Source organism: Leopardus geoffroyi, chromosome E1 (assembly GCF_018350155.1).
Source record: "Leopardus geoffroyi isolate Oge1 chromosome E1, O.geoffroyi_Oge1_pat1.0, whole genome shotgun sequence".
Lineage (NCBI taxonomy): Eukaryota > Metazoa > Chordata > Mammalia > Carnivora > Felidae > Leopardus > Leopardus geoffroyi.
In genome coordinates, this window is record NC_059330.1 from 37003634 (window position 1) to 37026652 (window position 23019).

The 23019-nt window shown below is 43.5% G+C and overlaps 1 protein-coding gene and 1 long non-coding RNA gene across 2 annotated transcripts in view; one reads left to right on the forward strand and one right to left on the reverse strand.

Annotated features, from left to right (window-relative positions):
- SKAP1 (src kinase associated phosphoprotein 1) overlaps positions 1–23019 on the forward strand; it is a 280282-nt gene that overhangs the window by 235176 nt on the left and 22087 nt on the right. Inside the window, exons 8-11 of the mRNA XM_045488552.1 lie at positions 2333–2396; positions 4810–5001; positions 14434–14484; positions 22202–22302. Of these exons, the coding sequence (XP_045344508.1) occupies positions 2333–2396; positions 4810–5001; positions 14434–14484; positions 22202–22302 (408 nt within the window). The remainder of the gene's footprint in view (positions 1–2332; positions 2397–4809; positions 5002–14433; positions 14485–22201; positions 22303–23019) is intronic.
- Positions 205–18873, reverse strand: LOC123603534. The gene is made up of 3 exons (XR_006714924.1): positions 18862–18873; positions 12241–12247; positions 205–325 (listed from the first exon to the last, which is right to left on the reverse strand). It is a non-coding gene; the product is annotated as an uncharacterized LOC123603534 (long non-coding RNA).

A 23019-nucleotide genomic window follows, 5' to 3' on the forward strand; every position in this document is an offset into this window, starting at 1 on the left:
TTTCACCAAAAATATATTTTTACATGTGTGTGTATGTGTACAAATATCGTTTCCTGGTTGTTAGTAATTTTTATCTTATCACGATTTTACTGAAACAATTTTTTTTAACATTTATTTTTGAGACAGAGAGAGACAGAGCATGAACAGGGGAGGGTCAGAGAGAGGGAGACACAGAATCCGAAGCAGCCTCCAGGCTCTGAGCGGCCAGCACAGAGCCCGATGAGGGGCTCAAACTCACGGACCGCGAGATCATGACCTGAGCTGAAGTCGGCCGCTTAACCAAATGAGCCACCCAGGCACCCCACTAAAACCATTCTTTAGCTAACTTATGGAAAACGAGAAAAGCTATGCTCAGGTTAATATTAAGGTTAATATCATTCACTTGAGTAAGCCTTTGACTCTCACATGGCTCTCAGTACCCATCGTTTTATGTTTCTACAGTATCTTAACTCTCGTTTTGATAAAACAACCTAGGTCTTCAATATGCAATTTCAAAATTTTATTTATTTATTTAATGTTTATTTATTTTTGAGAGACAGAGAGAGACAGAGCACGAGTGGGGGAGAGAGAGAGGGAGACACAGAATCCCAAGCAGGCTCCAGGCTCTGAGCTGTCAGCACAGAGCCCGACGCGGGGCTCAAACTCACAGACCGCGAGATCATGACCTGAGCCGAAGTCTGACGCTTAACTGACTGAGCCACGCAGGCGCCCCCCACCCCCACAAATTTTTTATCTTAACACTAAACTTTGCTAGAGAATCCTTTATAGATATGTACGTAATAGATGAATATACTTGGTATGTTTCTAAGTTATTTTAATTATTCAGTATTGATGGTGCCTCCTCCAGATAAAAATTTATATGACAAGTCTAAATCAATTTCCTTAGATATTTTTTATGGAAATGAGTTTTTAAGAAATCAAAAATGACAATGTCTATTAATAAGTATTAAGCAGGAATCTAGGTTTCTTACACAGCACATATCTTTGTCTTAACCTAATGGCCAGATGATAAAAATGTTTTTCAGGAACAGTCACTTCAAGTTGATTCATTTAAAATAAAAAATTACTAAGGCTTGCTGCTTGACTGGCTGGTTTTGTGAATCAGAATGTAGAGTTTGTTTACTTCTTTTCTTTGGCCCATTGAACCCAAGTCATTACCATGGTCTGTGGATTCTTCCTCTACGATATCTTTTGGATCTTTGCCTTCTTACTTATTCCCACAGCCATCACAATGGCCATCCTCATCACCTCCCCCAGAGGACTAGTTAAATAGCCTTCTAGCTGGTCTTCCGTCTCCCATTCCTCCCTGTTCAAACCCCTCCTACCTACAACTATTGAAAGAATCTCCTGCTCCTTTTGCTAGAATTTACGGTGGTTTCCTATTGCCTGCGTTTTAGGTTGAACTCCTAGTACTCAGAGCCCTCTCATCAACTCCTCCCTGACCCGCAGCACTCCGGCATCACCTGTCACTGTCCTCCAGTCAAGCTGATCTGCCTTCCTTCCCCCATACACAGTGGCCTCATTCCTAATCCTCTGCACATGGTTCCCTCCAGCAGGCAGTTTCTGCCAACTCTTTTAAAATCCAACCAAAACAGGGGCACCTGAGTGGCTCAGTCGGTTGAGCGTCCGACTTCTGCTCAGGTCATGATCTCCCAATTCACAAGCTTGAGCCCCACATCAGGCTCTGTGCTGACAGCTCGGAGCCTGGAGCCTGCTTCGGATTCTGTGTCTCCCTCTCTCTCTGCCCCTCCCCCATCCATTCTCTGTCTCTCTCGAAAATAAATAAACATAAAAAAAAAAAAAAAACATTAAAATAAATAAATAAGTAAAATCCAACCAAAACAGTATTACTTCAACAAGCTTCTCTGGCTTACTCCAGGTGACAGTAAGTGCTCCTTTGCTCTCTCAGCATCTATCTGTTACCAGATGAACATTCTTTGTAGTGTTCCCATCTCAAGTGTGTATATTGTCTCCCTAACCGATGCATTGTTCTTTGCAGTCAGGAATTTTGGTTTGCTTTTTCTTTTTTTCCTGTAAACGTTTCTCAAAGTAATGTCTGATGAATGCATGGATAATCGAATGAATGCACATGAACATGAATGTCCAGACTCAAATAGTAGTCCACATTGGGTATACAGAATTGCTGAAGGGAAATATCACTCTGAGTAAGATTTTGGTCTTTTTTCTAAATAGTTAAGCAGAGAATCTTGAGCTTTCAACTTGACTCCGCAACTTAACTCACAAGGCTCTCCTCTTTGAACCTCCCTATGGGATTCATGGAAATTTTATGAATTCATGAAGGTAATAAATTAATTCACTAATTTTTCTTTAGTTTACAGCTGCTAATCCAGCTGAGGCCAGAGACTGGGTGGATCAAATAAGTTTCTTGTTAAAGGGTAAGTATCATTGGGGCGCCTGGGTGGCGCAGTCGGTTGAGCGTCCGACTTCAGCCAGGTCACGATCTCGTGGTCCGTGAGTTCGAGCCCCGCGTCGGGCTCTGGGCTGATGGCTCAGAGCCTGGAGCCTGTTTCCCATTCTGTGTCTCCCTCTCTCTCTGCCCCTCCCCCGTTCATGCTCTGTCTCTCTCTGTCCCAAAAATAAATAAACGTTGAAAAAAAAATTTTTTTTAAAAATAAAAAAAAAAGGGTAAGTATCATTACTACAGAAACAATACTTAAGTGGATTTGCAGTTGAAGTTATATTGCATAAATATAATCCACAGCCTTCAATCTGTACTTCCTATCTGCTTGTTCTCCCTTCTACCAGCCTTATGTTATAACAACAAATAGTACCACGTATGAATCAGAAAGTAATGAATCAACGTGGAGTTGATTCAAGTTGATTCAAGTATGAATCAACGTGGAGATGACCTCTGTAATATCCGTACCCACTAGACAAGGAGATTTTGAAAACCAGCTTAGCTCAATTAGGTATCTTCTAACCCCTTATATTCTGGAAAGGAAAGTTGTGATATCAAACATAAAGTTGCCTAGACGCAATTTAGGTCCCAAATCTTCTCGTTTTAAACTTAGTAAGAAGTAGAAATCTATTCTCATCGAAGTGGCCTTCATGGCCATTGGACATTAGAAGCAAATTGTTCTTTCCCAAACCACAATAAAACGTTCCTTGCTTTGGGATGGGAAGTCCTCCTGCCTGAAGATGTTAAATGACCACTCTTAGAGTGCCCTCTGCTGGCCGACCTGCAGGCACAGCGGTGCCAGTGGCCCTGGAAGTCTAGTCCGGAGTGGCCTGACAGGTAGAGGTAGCCGACTTGAGTCTGTCGCTTGGCATCAGATAACCCACGATACGCCATCATGGCAAGACCCTGCCGCTGCAGAAAGGCAGAAACACCAACTTTATACATGGGCCAAGACCTAAGGAGGAGCACATCAACCCAAAAACACCGAGCCTTTTCGTCTCTGTTTTTTATTCTGCTGTGAGATTTTATTGTGGAGAAAAAGAAGGAAGCACCAGAGCTTTAATTACAAGAATTGCCTATTTTACTCGGTTTATGCCTTTGCTATCACAAAAACAAACTATTGCATCTACCAAGAGCGTCACGTATAATAGACTGGAACTAGGCAAACATGAACATTGATGGCGAGACTACAGGGTACACTCTCATCTAGGTGCCTTGGATTTATGCGTGTAATATACCCCTAAGTGTGTAAGCCTCAATAAAACTCAAAGCAGCTTTATTGAGCTGTACCCTGTGGTACTTTCAGAATCCCACATTGAAGAAATTATTCATTCCATTTTATTTTAAAACAAACAAAATAATAACATATGGTTTAAGCCACAAATGTGTCTTTGATCCCTTCCTCAAATGAGGTGGCACCAGAATTCAGATGAAAATTGTTGCAAAATCTTTATTAAATGCCTAATCAAGCCAAACAGCTTTATAGTGTTTTGAAATGAACGTTAGATGTCTCTCCATCCTTTCCTTCCCCAGGGTACCCTGACGGCACTCGCCCATCCTGCAGAGGCCCCTCAGCAGGGTTTCAGAGAGCATTCTGTCCTAGACATCAGAGCACGAACCTTCCCAGTTCCGCATTAAAATAAAAAACCAATCTCCTTCTCCTGCCCTGTGCTCCCCAGTGCCGCAACGGCTCAACATCCGCTGTGCGATGACCCACTTTGAGGTCAGCCAGACTGTGCGGTTGCAAAAGCACATGGTAACCAACACAGCTCAGCCATTCTATTTGGTCTTGCGTTACTGTTACATTTTTCTGTATCTCACTTTCTCCTCTTCTTCCACTTTTTCCTGTTTTTCCTCTTCATAAACAAACTTGTCTGACACTCTGATCTTGTGAGATCATGGAGGAGATGAGCTTCTGGCAGCCCAGCTACCCTGTGGAGGCTGCCATAGTCCCCACAGCTCCGTGCCCCCTGGAGAAGCACAGGCCATCACTCACCCTTCCAGTTTTCTACTTGGCAAACAGTTTGCAGCACGCTGGCATTTCCTCTTCTGGCCTATTTTCTTCCCTTCGCCTCATGCGCTCAGTCGCACACTCCTACTTTCCAGAGCTGCTTCATCCTGATCAAGTTTTATTGCAAGGAAGGATTTATGTTGACGGTTTAAACCTGACACGGTGCTAGTCTGGCCTTTTCTGTAGATTTCCTGCCACCGAGGCCCACATTAGAAATAACAGCACTTAACCTGGTGTTTCATTTTCCTTTGACATATTTTATTCTCATCCCTCCTCCTCCTCCTCCTCCTCCCTCCCTCCCTCCCTCCCTCTTTCCTTCCCTGCCTTATTCTTTTCTTTTTCTCCCCGTCTTGATTCATTATCATCTCTGCCCTGGCAGATCTGAGCTCCTTAACCATTCCATATGAAGAGGAGGAGGAAAAGGAGGAAGAAGAAGAGATGTATGACGATATTGATGGCCTTGACTCCCCGAATTCCAGTTCCCAGTGCAGACCCGTCATCTTGCCTGGGAGTGTGGGGCTAAAAGAGCCCACAAAGGAGGAGGAAGAAGATATTTATGAAGTCTTGCCAGGTGAGAAATTTTATCTTCTGGTTATCTTCCATTAGTTTTAGAAATTCTTGACCTGGTGGAAGAATATAAGTTTGAACCCTCCCGAGGAAGCCAAATCTCTGAAGAAAAGAGTACAAGGAAGCTTCAGTGGCACCTCCATGATCCCCAGTCCAGAGGCTCTCCCTAGCTCTGGGAGCAGGATGAAGTGATCAGGGAGTGTCTTTCACCATTGCCGTGTGAAGTAGCTTATCACACACGGCAGCGAGGTTAAAGAGCCAAGAATGCTCACGTTGGCCTCCGTTGGCTTGCTCTGGATCTTGAGCTGGGTCATCAAAACTCTCTAGTCTCAACTTCTTGTCTGTGTAAATGTGAGAGTAAGGTAAAGTCGTCTCAAAATGATGAAGGGGATATCAGAAGCCTGAAGGAACATAGATCAGTGCTGACAAACCTTCTGCGTAACCTGAGAAGACCCTGACGGAGCACAACACAGGAGGACCTAGTTCAGACATACCACAAGTCAGATCGCATCTCTTACACATAAACCTGTTTCCTCTGCCCACCATTACAGCGAGCCCAGGTACAGATTTCTTTTCTTCCAAAGGCATGATAGCTGGCATCTCAAAAAACGTATAGTCATCACTGCTTCCGCCTAGCCACTTCTTGTGGGAACGGCAGCAGCTGTTGAACAGCGCAGAGCACAGTGGGGGTCAGACTGTGGAAAACCGAAGCCTGAGCCTTTTAATTGTGAGGTAGTTAGACCACAGGAACGCTGAATCTTCAAGTCCATTCAGAAAGATCGCTCCTGTGGAAATTTGCCAGGAGTTCAGTGCTCTGCTGAGAAATTCAAGTTAAGCCTAAATTTATAGCAAGTGAAACCTCAATCCCAGATGAACTTAGGAACTAAGGTGAATCTAACACTCGGGCCCCTGAAGACAGGGCTGGTTGCTAAAAAGCACGGTCAGTAAGCAACTGGCATTTCAAGGCTTCCTGAGAAGAGGGTCCAATCCTGTCAGCACTGCATTCGCCTTTTCCCTGGGGGGCGGGGGTTGGGGGTGGGGAGCCACGTCATTGCTTCCTGAGTCAAGGAGCAAGGCTGTGGCTGCGAGGCTCCTTCCTGCTGGGGACCTCACCCACCTCCCCACCCTCCAGGGAGGGCCTGCTTCTCCTCCTCACACTTCCAGCCTCTGCCAGCCCCGACTTCCCCTGCCTTTTTGTTGTGTTTTATTATGCAAATGATATCTTGGTTGAGGTCGAGCCATTTCTTGTGTCTGAAGTTAAAAAAAAAAAAATGATAATTTCCTCAGCAAGTCATTGTCGTTAATGAAGTTTTACAAAAACAGATACAACCAAAGGAAAATAAAATTTCACAGGTGATAAATTTTTCCAATTTCCCTGGCAGAATTCGATAGGATTGTTAAATTAAGAGTGAAGGTGTCTGTTAGAAAGCAACGAGCAGTGATGGGTAATTTTATAGAGTGGAAAATTGAATCAAATTGCTACATTAAAACACAGCTCCTCTGAGAATCTTCCCTTTCACAGGCTGCTCCATTGCAACAGCAGGGTGCAGAAATGGATCTAATTCACAACACTCCCTAAAAGGAGATGTACTCCCCAAGTTGGCCAGAATCTTCTTAAGGAGCTCATAGCCTACCCACTCCCGTCCAGGCTGGGGGAAATAGCTGGGTGACACTCCGCTTTGGGTCACAGCTGTGGAAGAGTGCTCTGGGAAAACCTCACTGAACCACTCAGCCTTGTGGGAAGCAAACAAGGGCCTTTTCATGTACTACGTTTAGTTCTCAAAGAGGCCAGAGAGGAGGGGGCTGATGCTCAGAGCAAAGGAGAGGAAAGAGAAGGAGCCTCAGGAAACGAGATGAGTTTGAGACCATCACCTTACTCCAGACGATGGATCGATGAGTGCGTGATTGGCTTCTTAAAGACCATTCTTCCCCTGCCTCCTTAACTCCGACCTGTGGCCATCACGGCACTGCCGAGGGTCCCAGGGCATTCCTCCAAAATTCACGGCAGGTCAGATGTTGGGGTGGGCTCCAAGAGCATGGCAACTGGTCTGCTTTCTCCAGGAAAGCCATAGCCTCTGCTCACAACAACCGTCCCTTGAACATGAGGAAGCCACACTGCAGAGAGCCAGAGCAACTTACTTGCTTTTGTAAGTTTCCAAAGGACGGTGCTGTACCCAGCCAACAGGTTCTCTCCTGAAAGCCTCTATCCATCACAGTCTTTAGAGACAGCACTGGAGGTGGGCTGTATTGGCATTGAATGATGATATGAATATTTGAGCCCCAAGTCTCCATCACCCAGCCTCCCGTCCACACACTCAGCTTGTCGCTTCTGAAGTTTCTGTTCATTATACAAGTGCCACACTACCAGTCCTGGAGGAAGTGAAAGGGAAAATGAGGGGGCCTGACGTTACCTACCCACTGCTCCATCTCACAAGATCTACCAAGCAGCGGCAGGTGAGAGACAGCAAGATACTGCAGGGAAAAGTGCTGGCTCTAAGTCAGAATGCACCTGCTCAGCCACCTGCTAGCTATGAGACCTTGAGCAAGTTATTAGCCCTCTCTGTGTGTGATTTTCCCACCTGTACAATGGGGATAACAATAGTACCTATCATAGAGAAAGGCTGTGAGAAGCCTGGAACTGTAGTGTATAAAGCACTTAGAACCGAGCCCTGGCATACTGTGAGTACTCAGTAAAGGCTGGCTACTAGTAATTTGGTGGCATGTAAATAAGAAGTGTTACCTCCTTGAAAAATTGAGGAATGGCTAGTTCCCCACCCCCGCCAACCAAACCTGAGACAGTCCAGTTGGACATTTTCAGCTATACGTACGAAGCAGGTGAAATTGAAAATCCTGAGCAGATGGCGTGTGGACTGCACCTTCTGCTCAGGCCCGTTTTTACTGCAAGGACAGGTGCTGGGTGGAGGGACGGCCAGCGGGAACGTGGGGCTGTGCTAACACTGCATACCCATCCGAAGTCAAATGACTTGGGCTCCTAACATTCGTCTCATTATAACAGGTAAATGTGCTTTGCGGAAGATACTTAGCATTGGTGGTTCTGCCCCTCCTTCCCCTTTGGGCTGGGGCCTACAGAAGCCTCCTTGTCTCTATGGGAAGACCATGGAAGTGAGGTCTCCCTCCCAGAATATAATTTCAGTGAGCTTCCTAGTAGAGAGAAAAGTGCTTATCACACATACCAAGTCAATACAAAAATGTTTTTTCCTAATCAGAATAATGTATGGGTCATCAAATTAAATGTGCGACATCACATTGATCATGGGATAATTAGCATTTGCTACGTGGCTGGCACCGTCCTTCCCATGAGGGAAAACCAGAGCACTCGAGGTTTTCGGCCAAGACCACAAAAATGTTAGTCCTGGGTAATATGGTTTCAAGGTTGGTATCCAGTGGGATTTCTGAACATCCGTGTTGAGCATATGGGGGCCCTTGATTTTTAAGATCTCATTTGCAGTAGATTAAACTGTAGGGACCCACCACAAAGAAACGCTTTTAAAGCGATGTGTGGGAGACAGGAGGCTTTTCTGAGCCGTCTCTCACCCCTCCCTGCAATTATTTTACGGGCTAGCACAGGCCCAGTTTTGTGATTCAATATTCCATAAAAGGACAACTTTTATCAGGTTTCACTTTGTCTGGGGCCTCAAAGCTGGGATCCAGCAAGACGCCAGAGACCACTGTACAGCTTTAACTGGGGCCTTACAGCAGCTGCAGTGACAACAGAATCTGACTCTGTTCTCCAGAGAGCTTTCAGGAGAGCAAACGGGAAGAGAGACACAGAGTTCTCCCTAGGAATTTCTGTGTGCATTCCGATGCTGCCCACACTGCCCGGGAGGGTTATTACAGAACCAGAAACCAGATTGCTTTATAATAAAGCATATAACTGGTGTTTTTTTTTTAATTTAAGTCAAATGAAAACAAGCATTCTGTGAAATTCTTTTTCCCCCTGTACTGTTGTCCAGACCCACAGGAAGAGGGAATGGTGATAGTGGGTCTAAGGAAAGAAAAAAGAAAAGAAAAGAAAAGAAAAGAAAAGAAAAGAAAAGAAAAGAAAAGAGAAAAGAAAGGAAAGGAAAGGAAAGGAAAGGAAAGGAAAGGAAAGGAAAGGAAAGGAAAGGAAAGGAAAAGAAAAGAAAAGAAAAGAAAAGAAAAGAAAAGAAAAGAAAAGAAAAGAAAAGAAAAAAGAAACAGACACTAAAAACACAAAGTTTAGGGGTGTCTGGGTGGCTCAGTTGGTTGAGCATCTGGCTCTTGATTTTGGCTCAGGTCATGATCTCATAGTTTGTGGGATTGAGCCCTGCATCGGGCTCTGCACTGAAAGTGCAGAGCCTGCCTGGAATTCTCTCTCGCTCTCTATTTCTCTCTCTCTCTCTCTCTCTCTCTCTCTCTCTCTGTCTCCCTCTCTCTCCCCCTCCCTCTCTGTCTCTGCCTCTCCCCTGCTTACACACTCTCTTTCTCAAAATAAATTAATAAACATTTAAAAAAAGAAAACCAGGGTACCTGGGTGGCTCAGTATGTTTAGCATCCAAATTCAGCTCAGGTCATGATCTCACGGTTCATGAGTTCAAGCCCCACACTGGGCCCTGTGCTGACAGCTCAGAGCCTGGAGCCTGCTTCAGATTCTGTGACTCCCTCTCTCTCTGTCCCACCCCCGCCCCCGTCAAAAAAATAAATAAATAAAAATTAAAGCAATTGTTTTAATAAATAAATAAACCACAAAGTTTATGAAGAAGGGATTTTTCAATTTCAAAGAAAAGCAACACTCCATCAAAGCATCAATGCCATCATCAGGCCTAAGCTTCCTGGCCGGGTTCTCTCTCACTCCTATGCACACTGGGCCCTAGCCACAAGGGCTCTTTGACCAGCACCAAAACCAGAACATGACCATGATCATGACCATGACCAGCACCAGAATCATGCTGACTTTTTGGTTTGGTTTTGTTTTTCACCTGGAATATCCTCCCTGAGTTCACCCTATGAAGCCCCCCTACACATTCTGCTTAAAACATGTCTCCTTAGCGACACCTCCCCCCCCAGATACTCAACAGGAATTGAGCGCCGTCTTAGCCTTTACCACGGTGATTTATATTCAGGTCTTTCTCCTCCAATTAGTAGGTGCTCAATTATTATTGGTGGAATTAAATTCAGCGCATTCCACGTGCTGCTGTTAGCGCAAATTGGATTTAATATCTTGTACATCAAGACCCATACCACAGAGATAGGATGCAAATATTTTCAAGTAACAGTTTAGATTACCAACTATACAACAGAGGATTAAGTGTGTTATTAGCATCTTGCTCATTTTTTCCGCATTGTCTGAAGAGGTGCTATAACACCCACAGATTTATAGCATATCCGTGCATGCCGTGGAGTGGTTTCTATTTCCACTTTCCTGCACGTTCTCTTTATACCCTGAGTCTATCTGCATTTCTCTTGCGTCTGTCACCAGAGCACCTTGACATCTGGTTGCACATTGATACACTTGGCATTTTTTAAGCTTCTGTCACCTTGCTTTGTTTGGGGGAAGTGGTTTCCCTCTTTCTGATCTAGTCATTTTTTTAATGTTATTCTCAGTTAAGCCGGTGTCACAGCAGCGCTTCAGAAAGGAGCCAGGTGTCATGGGAAGCCAGCCCCTCTCTGCACCTCCACGGTGGAGTCAGTGTCCTGTTCTTTTCAGCCTCTCATTAGTGTCCCTGACACTGTGCCAAGACTGTTGATTGAAATCAACTCTCTGGATACTGATGCTCATTTGTGATGCCCCATGGTTCTCTTACATGTTCACACAACTAACAGAATCTTCCTCAACTGTTTTCCCAGTTGAAATGAGATATTTGGGAATCAAGTAGAGCATTTAACATAATAAGTGGACGGTAATCTTCAGAGGTTAATTGTTTAAAACCTATGTAAGGTTGGGGTCCCATATGCCCTGTTAGGAGCAAGGACCATTATAATCTATTACTGTTTAAAGTTGAGCTAGCACATAAATTTTAATTCTCTCTTAAATGAAGATGTATTCCAGTAGATGTAATACTAAAATGCCTACTAATATTCTCATAAAGAAGTTCAACAAGCTCTTTAGCCTAAAGAAAATTTTTTTTTCAAAATAATCTCTTTAAAATGAAAGGTTCATCTTACAGATGGAAAAAAAAAATGAGAAATCTAGCTGTTTAACCCACCCTCTTTTGTGAGCAAAGAGACATGTCTTTCTGTTGCCATGAAATCAGTTTTCTCAGCGTTGGCGTTTGAAGGATGCCAGTTTGATTTGGTTGAAGGACCAGAGGTAAAGTGTATGCCTCTCTGTTTGTATTGTGCTGTCCCCCACCCCCGCCCCCCTGCAGCTGGGAAGGTGCTGAGAGGTACTGCCTTTCACAACCAGCTATAGAGAGAGCATTTGCCTCCACTATGTTGATGATACCTCCATACTCACACTTTCAAAGGCACGGCACCCAGCCTCTCACATCAGTAGCTAGCCTTCTTGACTTGAGCCCACTCTCAGCCACCCGGGAAGGTCAACGTTAGATAGAACAGATGTGGGGATTAGAGCTTCCCCATTCCCATCCATCACTGAAGAGCTTAGTAATGGTGGCGAATGATATACAAGATCTATGGCCAGCGTTCTGCTTTCTTTCTAGGTGACTCCACAGGCGCAATGGAAATCAGAGTATCTGGTCTGGAATTGAACTGCGTAGAACAGATTTTTATTTTTCCCATTTTTGTATCATGACTAGATTAAGTGCTGTTGCCTGAAAGGATAAAGGAATCAAGTTTAGTTTTCATTTTTATCATTGCAAATACATTTACATTCTCCTATTTTACAAATGCAAAGAGCAGGCAAGCCACTTTCAATAATTTATTTTAAAATCAATGCTAATGAGGTTATGTCTCGTCAGTGGCCGAGTTTTACAATAAAGTCTGATTTATTTAGAAAAGATCTTTGGTGTAGCTTCCCATCTAATGGTGGTGGGAAGGAGGTGGAGTCACAGGCACGGTGACCCTCCAACTTCGGATCCAATTTGTAATTCACAGCGGAGATCTGACCCAATTTACATTGATTAGAATTGGGAGGAAGAGACATCTGTGCACAGACAGCAGAGGTAGAATAAACCCTCCCTGCAAAAGTGCCTAAGCACAGCAAATTATTGGTCTTTGTGATTGAGTTGTTTGGTTATCAGCAGAAGAGATGCTCCCTGTCCAAATCATTGGGTATCTCAAGAACGGACGCCACACCAACTCTTCTTCTAGCGTTTTCAATCCTGTGAAATTGGTCCCATGTCAAAAAGGAAAAGCATCACAGCAGAGGAAGGAAGGAAGTGGGCAAGTGATAGGAAGACAATGTGCAAAGAATGATGTTTAACATGATTTATTTCAGCACGGTCTATTTCCGATATTTGATTTCACTCCTCCATTATCTCACATCTTTATCCCTCCTGGGGAGATGGGGGAGGGACGGGGAGCACTACAGGTGGGAAGTAGGAAATTCTCTGCTGTGAAACCATATGTGAAGGTAAGAAGAGCTGAGTTCTTTCCCCACGGATCTTTCCCCACGGAATCTTTTAAGGCAAATATAGGTTATGTGTATGGTATTTTTTTTTAATTTTTTTAATTTTTTTATTTATTTTTGAGACAGAGAGAGACAGAGCATGAGCAGGGGAGGAGCAGAGAGAGAGGGAGACACAGAATCCGAAGCAGGCTCCAGGCTCTGAGCTGTCAGCACAGAGCCCGACGCGGGGCTCGAACTCACAGACTGTGAGATCATGACCTGAGCCGAAGTCGGACGCTTAACCGACTGAGCCACGCAGGCGACCCTGGTATTTTTTTTAATCTTGGTGACATATGACTCATTTCTCCAGAATACCAATCCCTTAATTTTTATTTTTGCATGGAAACCGTATCATCCATCTTGTATGCGAAATCAGTTACTTCTTTAATGTTCTATAGTGCTCTCATATACTTTTGTGCTGTTTCTTCTTACTCATGAGCTTAGAATTTACTTCCCCCACTCTGACATACCAGAATTCAAATTGCTCTGTAAAACTTATATTTAAAACAAAAGGAACTGTCCCCAAGCCATCTCCTCAAAAGTTTCATTTAGTGGCATAACTGTGGGGAAACCAGTCAGATAAGTGCCCCAACTCCCAGGGAGAGAAAGTATATGTGGACAAAAAAACCAAAGTCTTCGGCCCTCAAAATGTTGCTTATTATGCCCCATTCGTTGTGTGTGTGTGCCCATGTGTGTATGGGGGGGGGGGGGGGTGGGGGGGTGGAGAGTGTGTGTGTGTGTGAGGGAGTTGAGGTGATGAAAAGGAGAGGAGCAACTGTAATTTTGCTCATTTTACTCCACGTATAAAATGGCTTAATATGATTCTGATGCTCATGCCGTCTTTCTAAAGGCCCAATTCCCATGTTATCAGGTAGTATGAGATGAAACAGGTTAATGAGGGCAAGAAACAAGCCAATCATGTGGTGACGTTGACCATATAAACACTTGATCAGAGTTAGACAATAGCACTGACTTAGAACCCATTGTGTACCTGCAACAATTAATTAAAAGACCATTCCAACTGCCCTCAGGAGCTTACACTCTAATGAACAAGGCAGGCTAAATAACAACAGTAAAAAGATAACTACAAGCCCCTAGTACTAGGAACATAAAATTACTTACATGACCAGGTTCTGCTACAGCTGAACAAAACTTGATGCATTAAGGACTAATTAATCATGGAGGGTTTAAATACATGCTTAGCTACACACACACACACACACACACTGTAAGTCTGGATGCTTACACTTACAAAGAGACAAGACATTTAGAAGAGAATTCTAGAAGGAGAGGAGAAAGAGCTTGAGGGAAAGGATTAAGATTTCAATGACAGAGATATTTAGTGCCTGAATAATCCAGTGGATTGGAAGCGCCACAGGACGGGGACCCCGCCAGTCTTACCCACTGCAGCAATCTCCAGTTCCTACCGTAGCACTTTGCATATAGTGAGCACTTAAAAATGTTTATGAATAAATAAATGAAGAGGGAAGGAGAAGGTCCAATTTTAAGATGGGAGATAACTATTAAAAAAAAAGAGGGGCACCTGGGTGGCTCAGTCAATTAGGCGTCCGACTTCGGCTCAGGTCATGATCTCACAGTCTGTGAGTTCGAGCCCCGCATCGGGCTCTGTGCTGACAGCTCAGAGCCTGGAGCCTGCTTCGGATTCTGTGTCTCCCTCTCTCTCTGCCCTTCCCCGATTTGTGTTCTGTCTCTCTCTGTCTCTCAAAAATAAATAAAAATGTGAAAAAAAAAAACAATTAAAAAAAAGACCAATTAGTGCCTTGAAAAGAGCACGTTGAGCTCTGAAAAAGAAGACCCCCATTGGCATAAATAGTATAAGACTTGACCACTAATTGCTAATGCTGCTGGTGTTTATCCCCTCAGATGAAGAGCACGATCTGGAAGAGGAAGAGAATGGGACTCCACATAAAGGAGGTATGAGAGCTTCGCATATATATAGGCACTGGGTAGGATGCTCGGGCTTCACTAATTAAGAGGGTGCTGGTGTGTCGGCCTCAGAAGCCCCAAATAAGATGAGTGGATAGGGAAATATCTCAACCTTAAAAGCAGCCACCCATTCACCTTAATTAATGTTCCCAGAACAGCTAAGATTTATCCGACAGAGGGTAGGAAACCAAAGCAGATATTTATTTTTTCCTATCAGTATTTCCTAAATCAGTACAGTGAAAATAGAATTGCCTCATCTCTAAGAGATCAGAGGATTGAGAATGGAAAGAATGGAAATGTCTCCTCTCTGAGAGGCCCGGAGATTGCGAGTTCAGAGGGGAATGGAAATGTGTCAGATCTGGAAAGTGAACATGGGGTGAAGGATAGAATTGCTTGGTGATGCTGACTTCTGATGGCCTGCTTTGATTCCAGGCACATTTGGAAATGAATATGTAACAGGTTTGTTGAATACAAAATCACATCTTATTCATCCCAGACTGTTAACCATGCTTTAGGCTGTTAGTGAGCCCATCTTTTCTTAAGGTCAGATGCCCCTCTAAAGCCTCCTTAAGTGGACCAAGGACCTATTCCATCCTTGTCAGTAAAGGAATGTGAATCACAAAAGCCACCTCAAGGACATTCATCCCATCAGCAGAGCCTAAATTGTGGCTGATTTGGATACTAGCTGATTTTTTTCTTCTTAGAGATTCTATGAAAGTCTTAAGCCTAGGAGTTCTTTCCATCTTTCCCTCCCTGGTCCCTCTCCATTTCCCTGGCCCTTCCTTTTCCCATTCTCCTCTCTCTTCCTTTCTTGTGCCTTTTGTTCTCTTCATTACCCACTCAGCAAGGCCCCTTTCTCCTAAGGTTCATGTTCTATGGGAAGTGAATACGTAACAGGCTTAGTGAAGGACCTAACTTCATTTAAGTGCCCAACTTCTCCCAGGGAGAGAAAAGACAGGGAAGAGACGGCATCAGAAGTCATGTGCCAAAGCAGGAGAGAAAGAAAGAACTGGGGCAAGGGTAGTACGGGATTAGTGTGGCTCTCAGTAAGCGCTTCATAATAATTAACACATAGAATGAAGTCCGTTCTGAAACCTATTTTCTACTGTTTCCTACTTGCTGTGCAGAATTCCAACAGAAAATCTGTTTTCTGACCAATCTACGTTCCATGCCTTTTCTCAATCAACTCCCATCATCAGTGCAGGAAAAACAGCTAATGTGGACAGGCCAGGGTAGAAAACTGTAAGCTTCCTGTGCCCAACTTTATATTAAACTCCATTCAGGAAGCAGCAGTCTCTAGCAAAAGTCTAAAATTCAGTTTCAGGGGGCACCTGGATGGCTCAGTAGGTTGCGTGTCCAACTCTTGATTTCAGCTCAGGTCATGATCTCACGGTTCCTGAGATTGAGCCCTGCATCGGGCTCTGTGCTGATAGCATGGAGCCTACTTGGGATTCTCTCTCTCTCCCTCTCTCTTTGCCCTCCCCTGCTCACACTCTCTCTCTCTCTCTTTCAAAAATAAATAAACATTTGAAATTCAATTTCAGACTCCTCCCTCATCCCATTTCCTCTTTCCACCTTTCTTTCTGAGGCTCTGTCTTGGGTGGGGGGATGGTGAGAGAAGGTTTATTTCTTAGCTGTTCCAATGGCTCTAATTCAAGTAGGTTTAAAAAAGAAAAAAAAAAAAACCTTTTGTTCCTCATGCTTCCTGCCTCCAAAATAGGTGTTGTTAAAGTGTAGTGAGCTCTAAATATGCTTCCATGGTTTATGTTTATACTTCCCACCAGTTATAATGATTGGTGACTTAGTGATTAAAAAACAGGGGAGGACTTTTTGCTCTCTCTGCAGAATCTGAGGCAGGAATTTTTATTATTTGTGTTTACTTATTTATTTATTGAATTTATACAGTGCCTTTTCTCCAAAGGAGCTATAGAAATGGCGACAAATACGGAGCATCCAAATGGCACCTCTTAGCTTTATAACAATAAAACGTAGAGGTCCAAGGGAAGGGTGGGCAGCCCCCTGAAGGCATATTCTAGGGAATATGAAGGGAATTCTAGGACAGTGTGCACTCTTATGTAATAGACAAGCTACACAGGTTTGCTTCACTTAGTTTTTCTCAGGTGTCACATGTCTTTGGGGGGTGGGGGGGGAGTGGGATGACTTTTCTCCTAAAAGATACCAGGACTAGCAGGATGACCTTTAAAATCCACATACTTTTCTCCAGAACTCTTCCAGAGATCCTATTCCCAGAAACGCTGTGCTTTCCCGTAATGGAATTGCTAACATTTTTAAAGCCCAACTAGATCTTATCAGAAGAGGAGGAAAAAAGGAATTCAGTTTATCCTCATTGGGTGTTAATGACCCTGTAAGATGTAATTTCTTTTATTTTATTCTGTTACCTAGAAAATCTATCACAGCCTTGTCGTATTGATTGTTCAATCTATAAAGAGCTCAGTTTACAGCATGACTGTTAGTAACAGGGTTATTTTAATGAGTGACTCTTCAGCACCTCAGATTCTCACTAAATTGCAACCCATCAGCCTAACAGTCTAACACTAAGTGTCTTCCGTGATGAGAGTTTATCTCCCTTCCCTATCATGAGAAGGCAGTGTGCAGGTAACCAAAAATAAAACTCATCCTGTGCTGTTTATATGAAAACTGCCGGCCATTGGTTTGGGTATGCCATGCCAAATAAAAAGCCAAGCTGGAGGCACAGCTCATTCTTAAGTACATCAAATATCTGACCAAGAAAGATCTCGAAACAGTTGTTTTCACTCTAAAATCATGGGCAAAGTCAGCCAAAAAAAGGAGCCCCTATGTAGTAATTTCCGCAGGGCAGAAAAGCGGTCACTCATGAGCTTCCATTTCCGAGGCACTTTTTCCATTTTAGCATCTACTAATGGAGTGATCGCATGAAAGAAACTGAGGGAAGCCACAGAGGTATTTGCAGCTCTTACTTTTTGAAGCTTGTTTCCCAAGGCCAAATGTGAGTTGATCATCAGCCAGCTACAGTTTTGACCCAATAAAAGGAGCGTAGGAGATGAAACTCAGGATCTGTGGATGTTCTCCACTTCAGGATCCTACTTACAACATTAAGGACCAGAGTGACTTCAAAACTCAAGGTTAAATGGCCATGAAAACAAGCAAATGGCAATGTTCAGTTGCTCTTCCTGTTCTGGGATCATCGTCAGTGGAACTTGGCAGATTTTTTTATACCTTTCCTTCTGAAATGGTTAATACGGTGTCAGACTGAGTCTGTTTTGGTCGGCTGAATGAACATGGTGGGCTTATCCGGCCTGGCTTAGAGAATATTCACGTCTCTTCCAGTGGGTCACTGCCTTAGCCTTCTACGCCCATTTCTCACCTACCCACGGTCTAGCAAGGACGGGCTCTATCCATCTTCTCATTCTGTCTCTTGTTTCCATAATTTGCTGAGTATTTGCACCCACTGCCAGGCCTCAGTAGCACGGTCCTTTGGCTCATCAAGCGAATGTAAACAACATGCTGACCTGCCTTTAGCCTCTTTTCCTTGTTCACAGCTTGAATTCTGTAGCTACCCAGTGTCTCCCAAACAAAAGCCCAAGGTGAATTTGAACTCTGGAAGGAACACAGTCAAGTTCTGCCCTTCCTAAGGAGGAAGAGAGGCAGAAAGGTATCCTGGTCCTTTTACCTTAGAACTCTCCACGTCATTGAGGTTTATTTTCAAATTCTGAGTCTGTCAAGAGTAGTACCAACCTGGCTTCAGTTACAGGAGAAATGACTATTACTGGTTATAAAGAACTTGGTGTGGAATGACAAATGCTTTGCAACAAACACCTAGAGAAGAGAGAAAAACACAATATGTTTGTAAACTTAGACCGTCACTATTCTTCCTATGACATTTTGTTTGCTGGGAGCTTAGCTTCTCTTAGGTGGGGTAAAGAAAATAAGATGCTGCCCCCCCCTTTTTTTCTCTAGAAAAAGTCCTTCTCAGCTCTGCTAGCAATTTAAATGCAGTGATCATACCCATTAGCTTCTCTATCATTGTAATTGTTGTTAATTGTTATAACTGTTTTAGTTATTAGTGGTGTCATTATTGCTCTAGGTCCTCTGTCTGTTTTATGCTGAATATATTAGTGCTTTGCTTTTGAATTACCAGGCTTTATTTAGTGCAGAGTTACGTTTTTTTTTTTTTGGAGAGACGTTGAGAAATGCTGGCATTAAGCTTTATTCTTTTGTTTTTCATTCCAAATGGACAGACTGGAAAAAAAAAAATAATTAGATGGAATAATGTCCCCAAAATGAGCATGAGGATGCTTTGAATTAATTAAATGGTCAGAATGCTGCACCATTTCTGATCTCAGACTGCTGCTAGAGTAATGTAACCCTCAAGGAGCCTCGGTCCAGCCCACAGAGGAAATCCTCCCTCTCAGGCTCCCAATTCCTCACTGATCTCAAGACATCAAAGCCTCCTCATGCATTCCCTCGTTTATAGAATGACCTGGGCAAGTTTAGGGAGAAGCTGGACTGGCCCTGCAAACTTCCAGGCCTCCCAGGCCTTCCTGAGGCAAAGCAGCAGGAATGAAGCCCTCCTCCGCCTTACCTCTACCCACTCTTGGTCAGGTTTTTATAACACAACCAAAGTTTCTGGGAAGCCTTCCATGAGGTTAGCTTCCCTATTATACACAGCACCCTCAGCTTCGCCTTGGAAGGCCTATCACAATCATAAATAAGTAAATATCTGTGCGACTCTTTGTGTCCCGGTGCCTCCCCATCTGGACGGCAGCCTAAGAGCAGGGACTCTGTGTGTGGCCAGTGCGGAATTCCCAGCATCGAGCACCGTCCCCGGCACTTTGTAAGTGCACTGTATGTGTCTGTCGAATGCCAAGGAAGGAATGTAGTGAGGTCGTGTGCACACATTCACATAAAGGTGAGTCACACATATGTTAAACAGGATGTCTGCACACACATGGCCCAGTCTCGTCCAGCTAAGGCATTCCTCCTCACTGATTTCCCAGTACCAGAATACCTCTGTTTGGGGAGCAACTCCCCATATCTAGCTCTTCATTCTGCTTATTTTTCAAAGCTGTGCTTTTATGGTGCTAGTTCTGCCGATTCTGATTCTTGGGCTGGGTAAACTATCTGCTGGATCCCTGAGCTCTATCTTCTTTTAGCCTTTAGCTTCTGAAGAACCAGGGGCATTTTCTATATTTGTTCTTGGAAGGCTTTTGTTTTCCTCCTAGCTTCTTGCTTTCCATGTGCTTTTAGAATAGATCTTTTTCCAGGTATTCTTCCCTGGTGTCTTATGTGTCCAATATCAATGTTTACATATATACCCAAAAAGTACTCATAATGTTAAGAGTTATCCCATATCCAGGCACATGGGGAACAGTACCCCACAGTGACCATCTGCTAGGCCAGAAAAAGCCAAGACAACTTTGTTAGCCTTCTTACCATTCAGAAATGTCAAGTTGTGTTTTAAAAATCTATTTTTATAGGGGCAGCTGGGTGGCTCAGTCGGTTAAGCATCCAACTTTGGCTCAGGTCGTGAACTCACGGTTTGTGGGCTCTAGCCCCAAGTAGGGCTCTGTGCTGATAGCTCAGAGCCTGGAGCCTGCTTCCGATTCTGTGTCTCCTTCTCTCTGCCCCTCCTTCACTCGCACTCTGGCTCTCTCTGTCTCTCAAAAATGAATAAAGTTTAAAAAAAATTGGGTTCGGGGACAGTGCCTGGGTGGCTCAGTCGGTTTAATCGTCTGACTTCAGCTCAGGTCATGATCTCGCAGCCTGTGAGTTCAAGCCCCACATTGGGCTCTGTGCTGACAGCTTCAGATTCCTGCTTCAGATTCTGTGTCTCCCTCTCTGTTCCTCCCCCGCTTGCACTCTGTCTCTCTCTCTCTCTCAAAAATAAAGATTAAAAAAATGTTTTAATAAAAATAAAAACCTTTTCTTATAAAATCATTTTCTCTGTAATATATAAATGCATGAAGAATATTGATGTCAATATACTTTTCATTTATAATTCTCTCCAAATCTTCAGGTGATTAATCAACTCCATTATGACTAAAAAACACATTAATATATCCTCTGAGAAAACTATTTTCATTCTTCAGGAACTGATATTTCTCTATTATTCCATGCCCTGGTATCCCCCAAAACACATGCCTTGTCTTTCCAATAGTTAGCATTTTTCTCGCAGTGTATTTTTCTTCCAAACACGTTCTTAACTCTGGTTTCCAGTGTAGCTGTGCCCTCTGTCGTCTACTGCATATATAAACAATCATCTTTGTAAAGGGAAACATGCCTGATTTCTATATGGTTAACATTTTTACTTCTGTTTGCAATATCCGAGCCTTAATTACATAGCTCTGTCCCTCCTCGAGTTTTGCGCACTTTAAGGTCCCTACTAAAGTTCTTAGACATACAGGGATTTGGTTCTCCTGTGCCTTTGTTGTTTGAACTGCTGGTAAGTGAGGAATGAGCGTTTTAAGAAGCAAACATAGCCAGGGCCTCCGCCCACCCGCACTGCCCACCTGCTTTCCTCCACCTGTCCTCATCCTCAGGGACCAGCACTATCCTTCCTCCCGGGAGGGTCAAAACAAATGAAGGGAAAGGTAGAAACTGGTGCTAATAGGGTGCCCAAAAGTCACTTGGGTTTTCATCAGAAGCCAGGACTCCTGACTGCCATCAATAAGAATCTCATTTTTGGTGGGTGTCTTGCTGACAGCACTCACGCATAGCATCCTAAGGAACGGTAGTGCGGCCACATCATCCCTGGTCTGGTGGGCATTAGCTCTCCTGCCATTCAAATCCCCAGATCCTCTCCCACTTTGTGCTCTAGTGTTTAACCTTTCCGGGTAGAAGAAGATCAATACAGATTCTTCATTGCTAAGAATCAATGGCTGTCCTGTGGCATCACTGCCATCTAGTCTTGCTGAGAAGCCCAGTAAATCTCCCCAGCTGCTTCAAACGCTTGGTGTGTCGTCTTCAGTTGCTTTCATTTTTAATGCAGATCACTTTGGTTTCTGTCCCCCTGGGGGTTTGCAGATAAATCTTGGCAGACATGTTCAGGGTCTACAAATGAGATGCTGGAAAAGGGCCAGCCCACCCAGAATTTAGTTGCAATGGATGAGACACCCCCTTGGTTCCACTTAAAGCCTGGGCTCTTCGTAACCGTATTTATTGGGGATTACCTCATATAGTACCTGGGTGGGAAGTGCCCAGGATGAAGTTTCCCGTGTAACAGAAGAGACCCACATGGGAGACTGTGATACAGATGCATGTGGGCTGACTCAGCCTCTCAGTAAACGGGCAAAAGTCGGAGATTTATCCCATTCTTTGAAATGCACATTGAAGAGAAGCACTGGCTAGTTTAGAGGCCCTGGATCAAAAAAATATCTGGCAGGAAATCTCTGCACTGCTTATTTACAAACCAAGCAAAAACTTACCTGCCTGATTTTCTTTTATTAATAAATGAATGTATTTGTCATATTGTTGAATAGCATCTGACTAAGGGTGATCTGTAAATATTTAATGTTACTTAATGATCTCCTTTTCCCACAGTCCTTTGCTCATGCTGAGTGTTTGGCTGTATCTCATCCCAACCCCTCTGAATCTTAGGTTTCCTAGGGGCAATATCAGAACTCTGGTTTCCATTTGCAGCAAAAATGTGGACTCTATGGAAAAAGACAGAGTCCTTTTAACTTTGATTTCTCCTCTCTTTGATCAGTGGACTATACCAATTATTACCAGGGCCTGTGGGATTGCCATGGTGACCAGCCAGATGAACTATCCTTCCAACGGGGTGACCTCATCTACATTCTGAGCAAGGTAAGGACATAGAGTGTGGGGCTTGGATCAAAAGTCGATTTTTTCATTCTTGATGATGTAGTCACCATAACTACAGAATCATTCCATGTCATACATTTCTCTCATGTGTATTATACGTCCCCCTCACTCATAAATTCCCACTGATTTATAATTGTTAGGGAAAAGCTTAATTGAAAATTCAGGTTCAGGAACTAATTTTCAAATTTAAAAATGCAATAAAGTAGACATAACACTAAAACTATGCCAATCAAATGTATTCTTTTTAGGGTCTTATGGTGCTTAAAAGGTCATCATTATGTACATAATTTATTACTGTATTAATACTCTTGAAAACATTCTGGCTCCGTAAACCACATTTTTATGTCATTTACAGATAAAGAAGACTGCGGTATACTAATGATGAGTTCAGAGCTAGTTGGCTCAACTGGTGTGAGCAAGTGTTGATAAGGCCAAGATAGTGAATCCAACCCCACAAGGGCCAGCTAACTTTATTCTCTTCCTCAGTCATAAAGTTAACTAACCCCTAGCCCCAACTAACCCTCTCACAGATAGTGTTGTTGATCATAAAAGAATTAGGAAAAAGTAAAAGGATAGATTATCGCAGATCCATCACTAATGTGAAGAAGATTCAGAACTCACGGGCTACTGTTTGAGGGATCAGTAGCATCATCTTTATAAAGAAAGATTATACATATTCTATATACGTGAGCTAAGGAA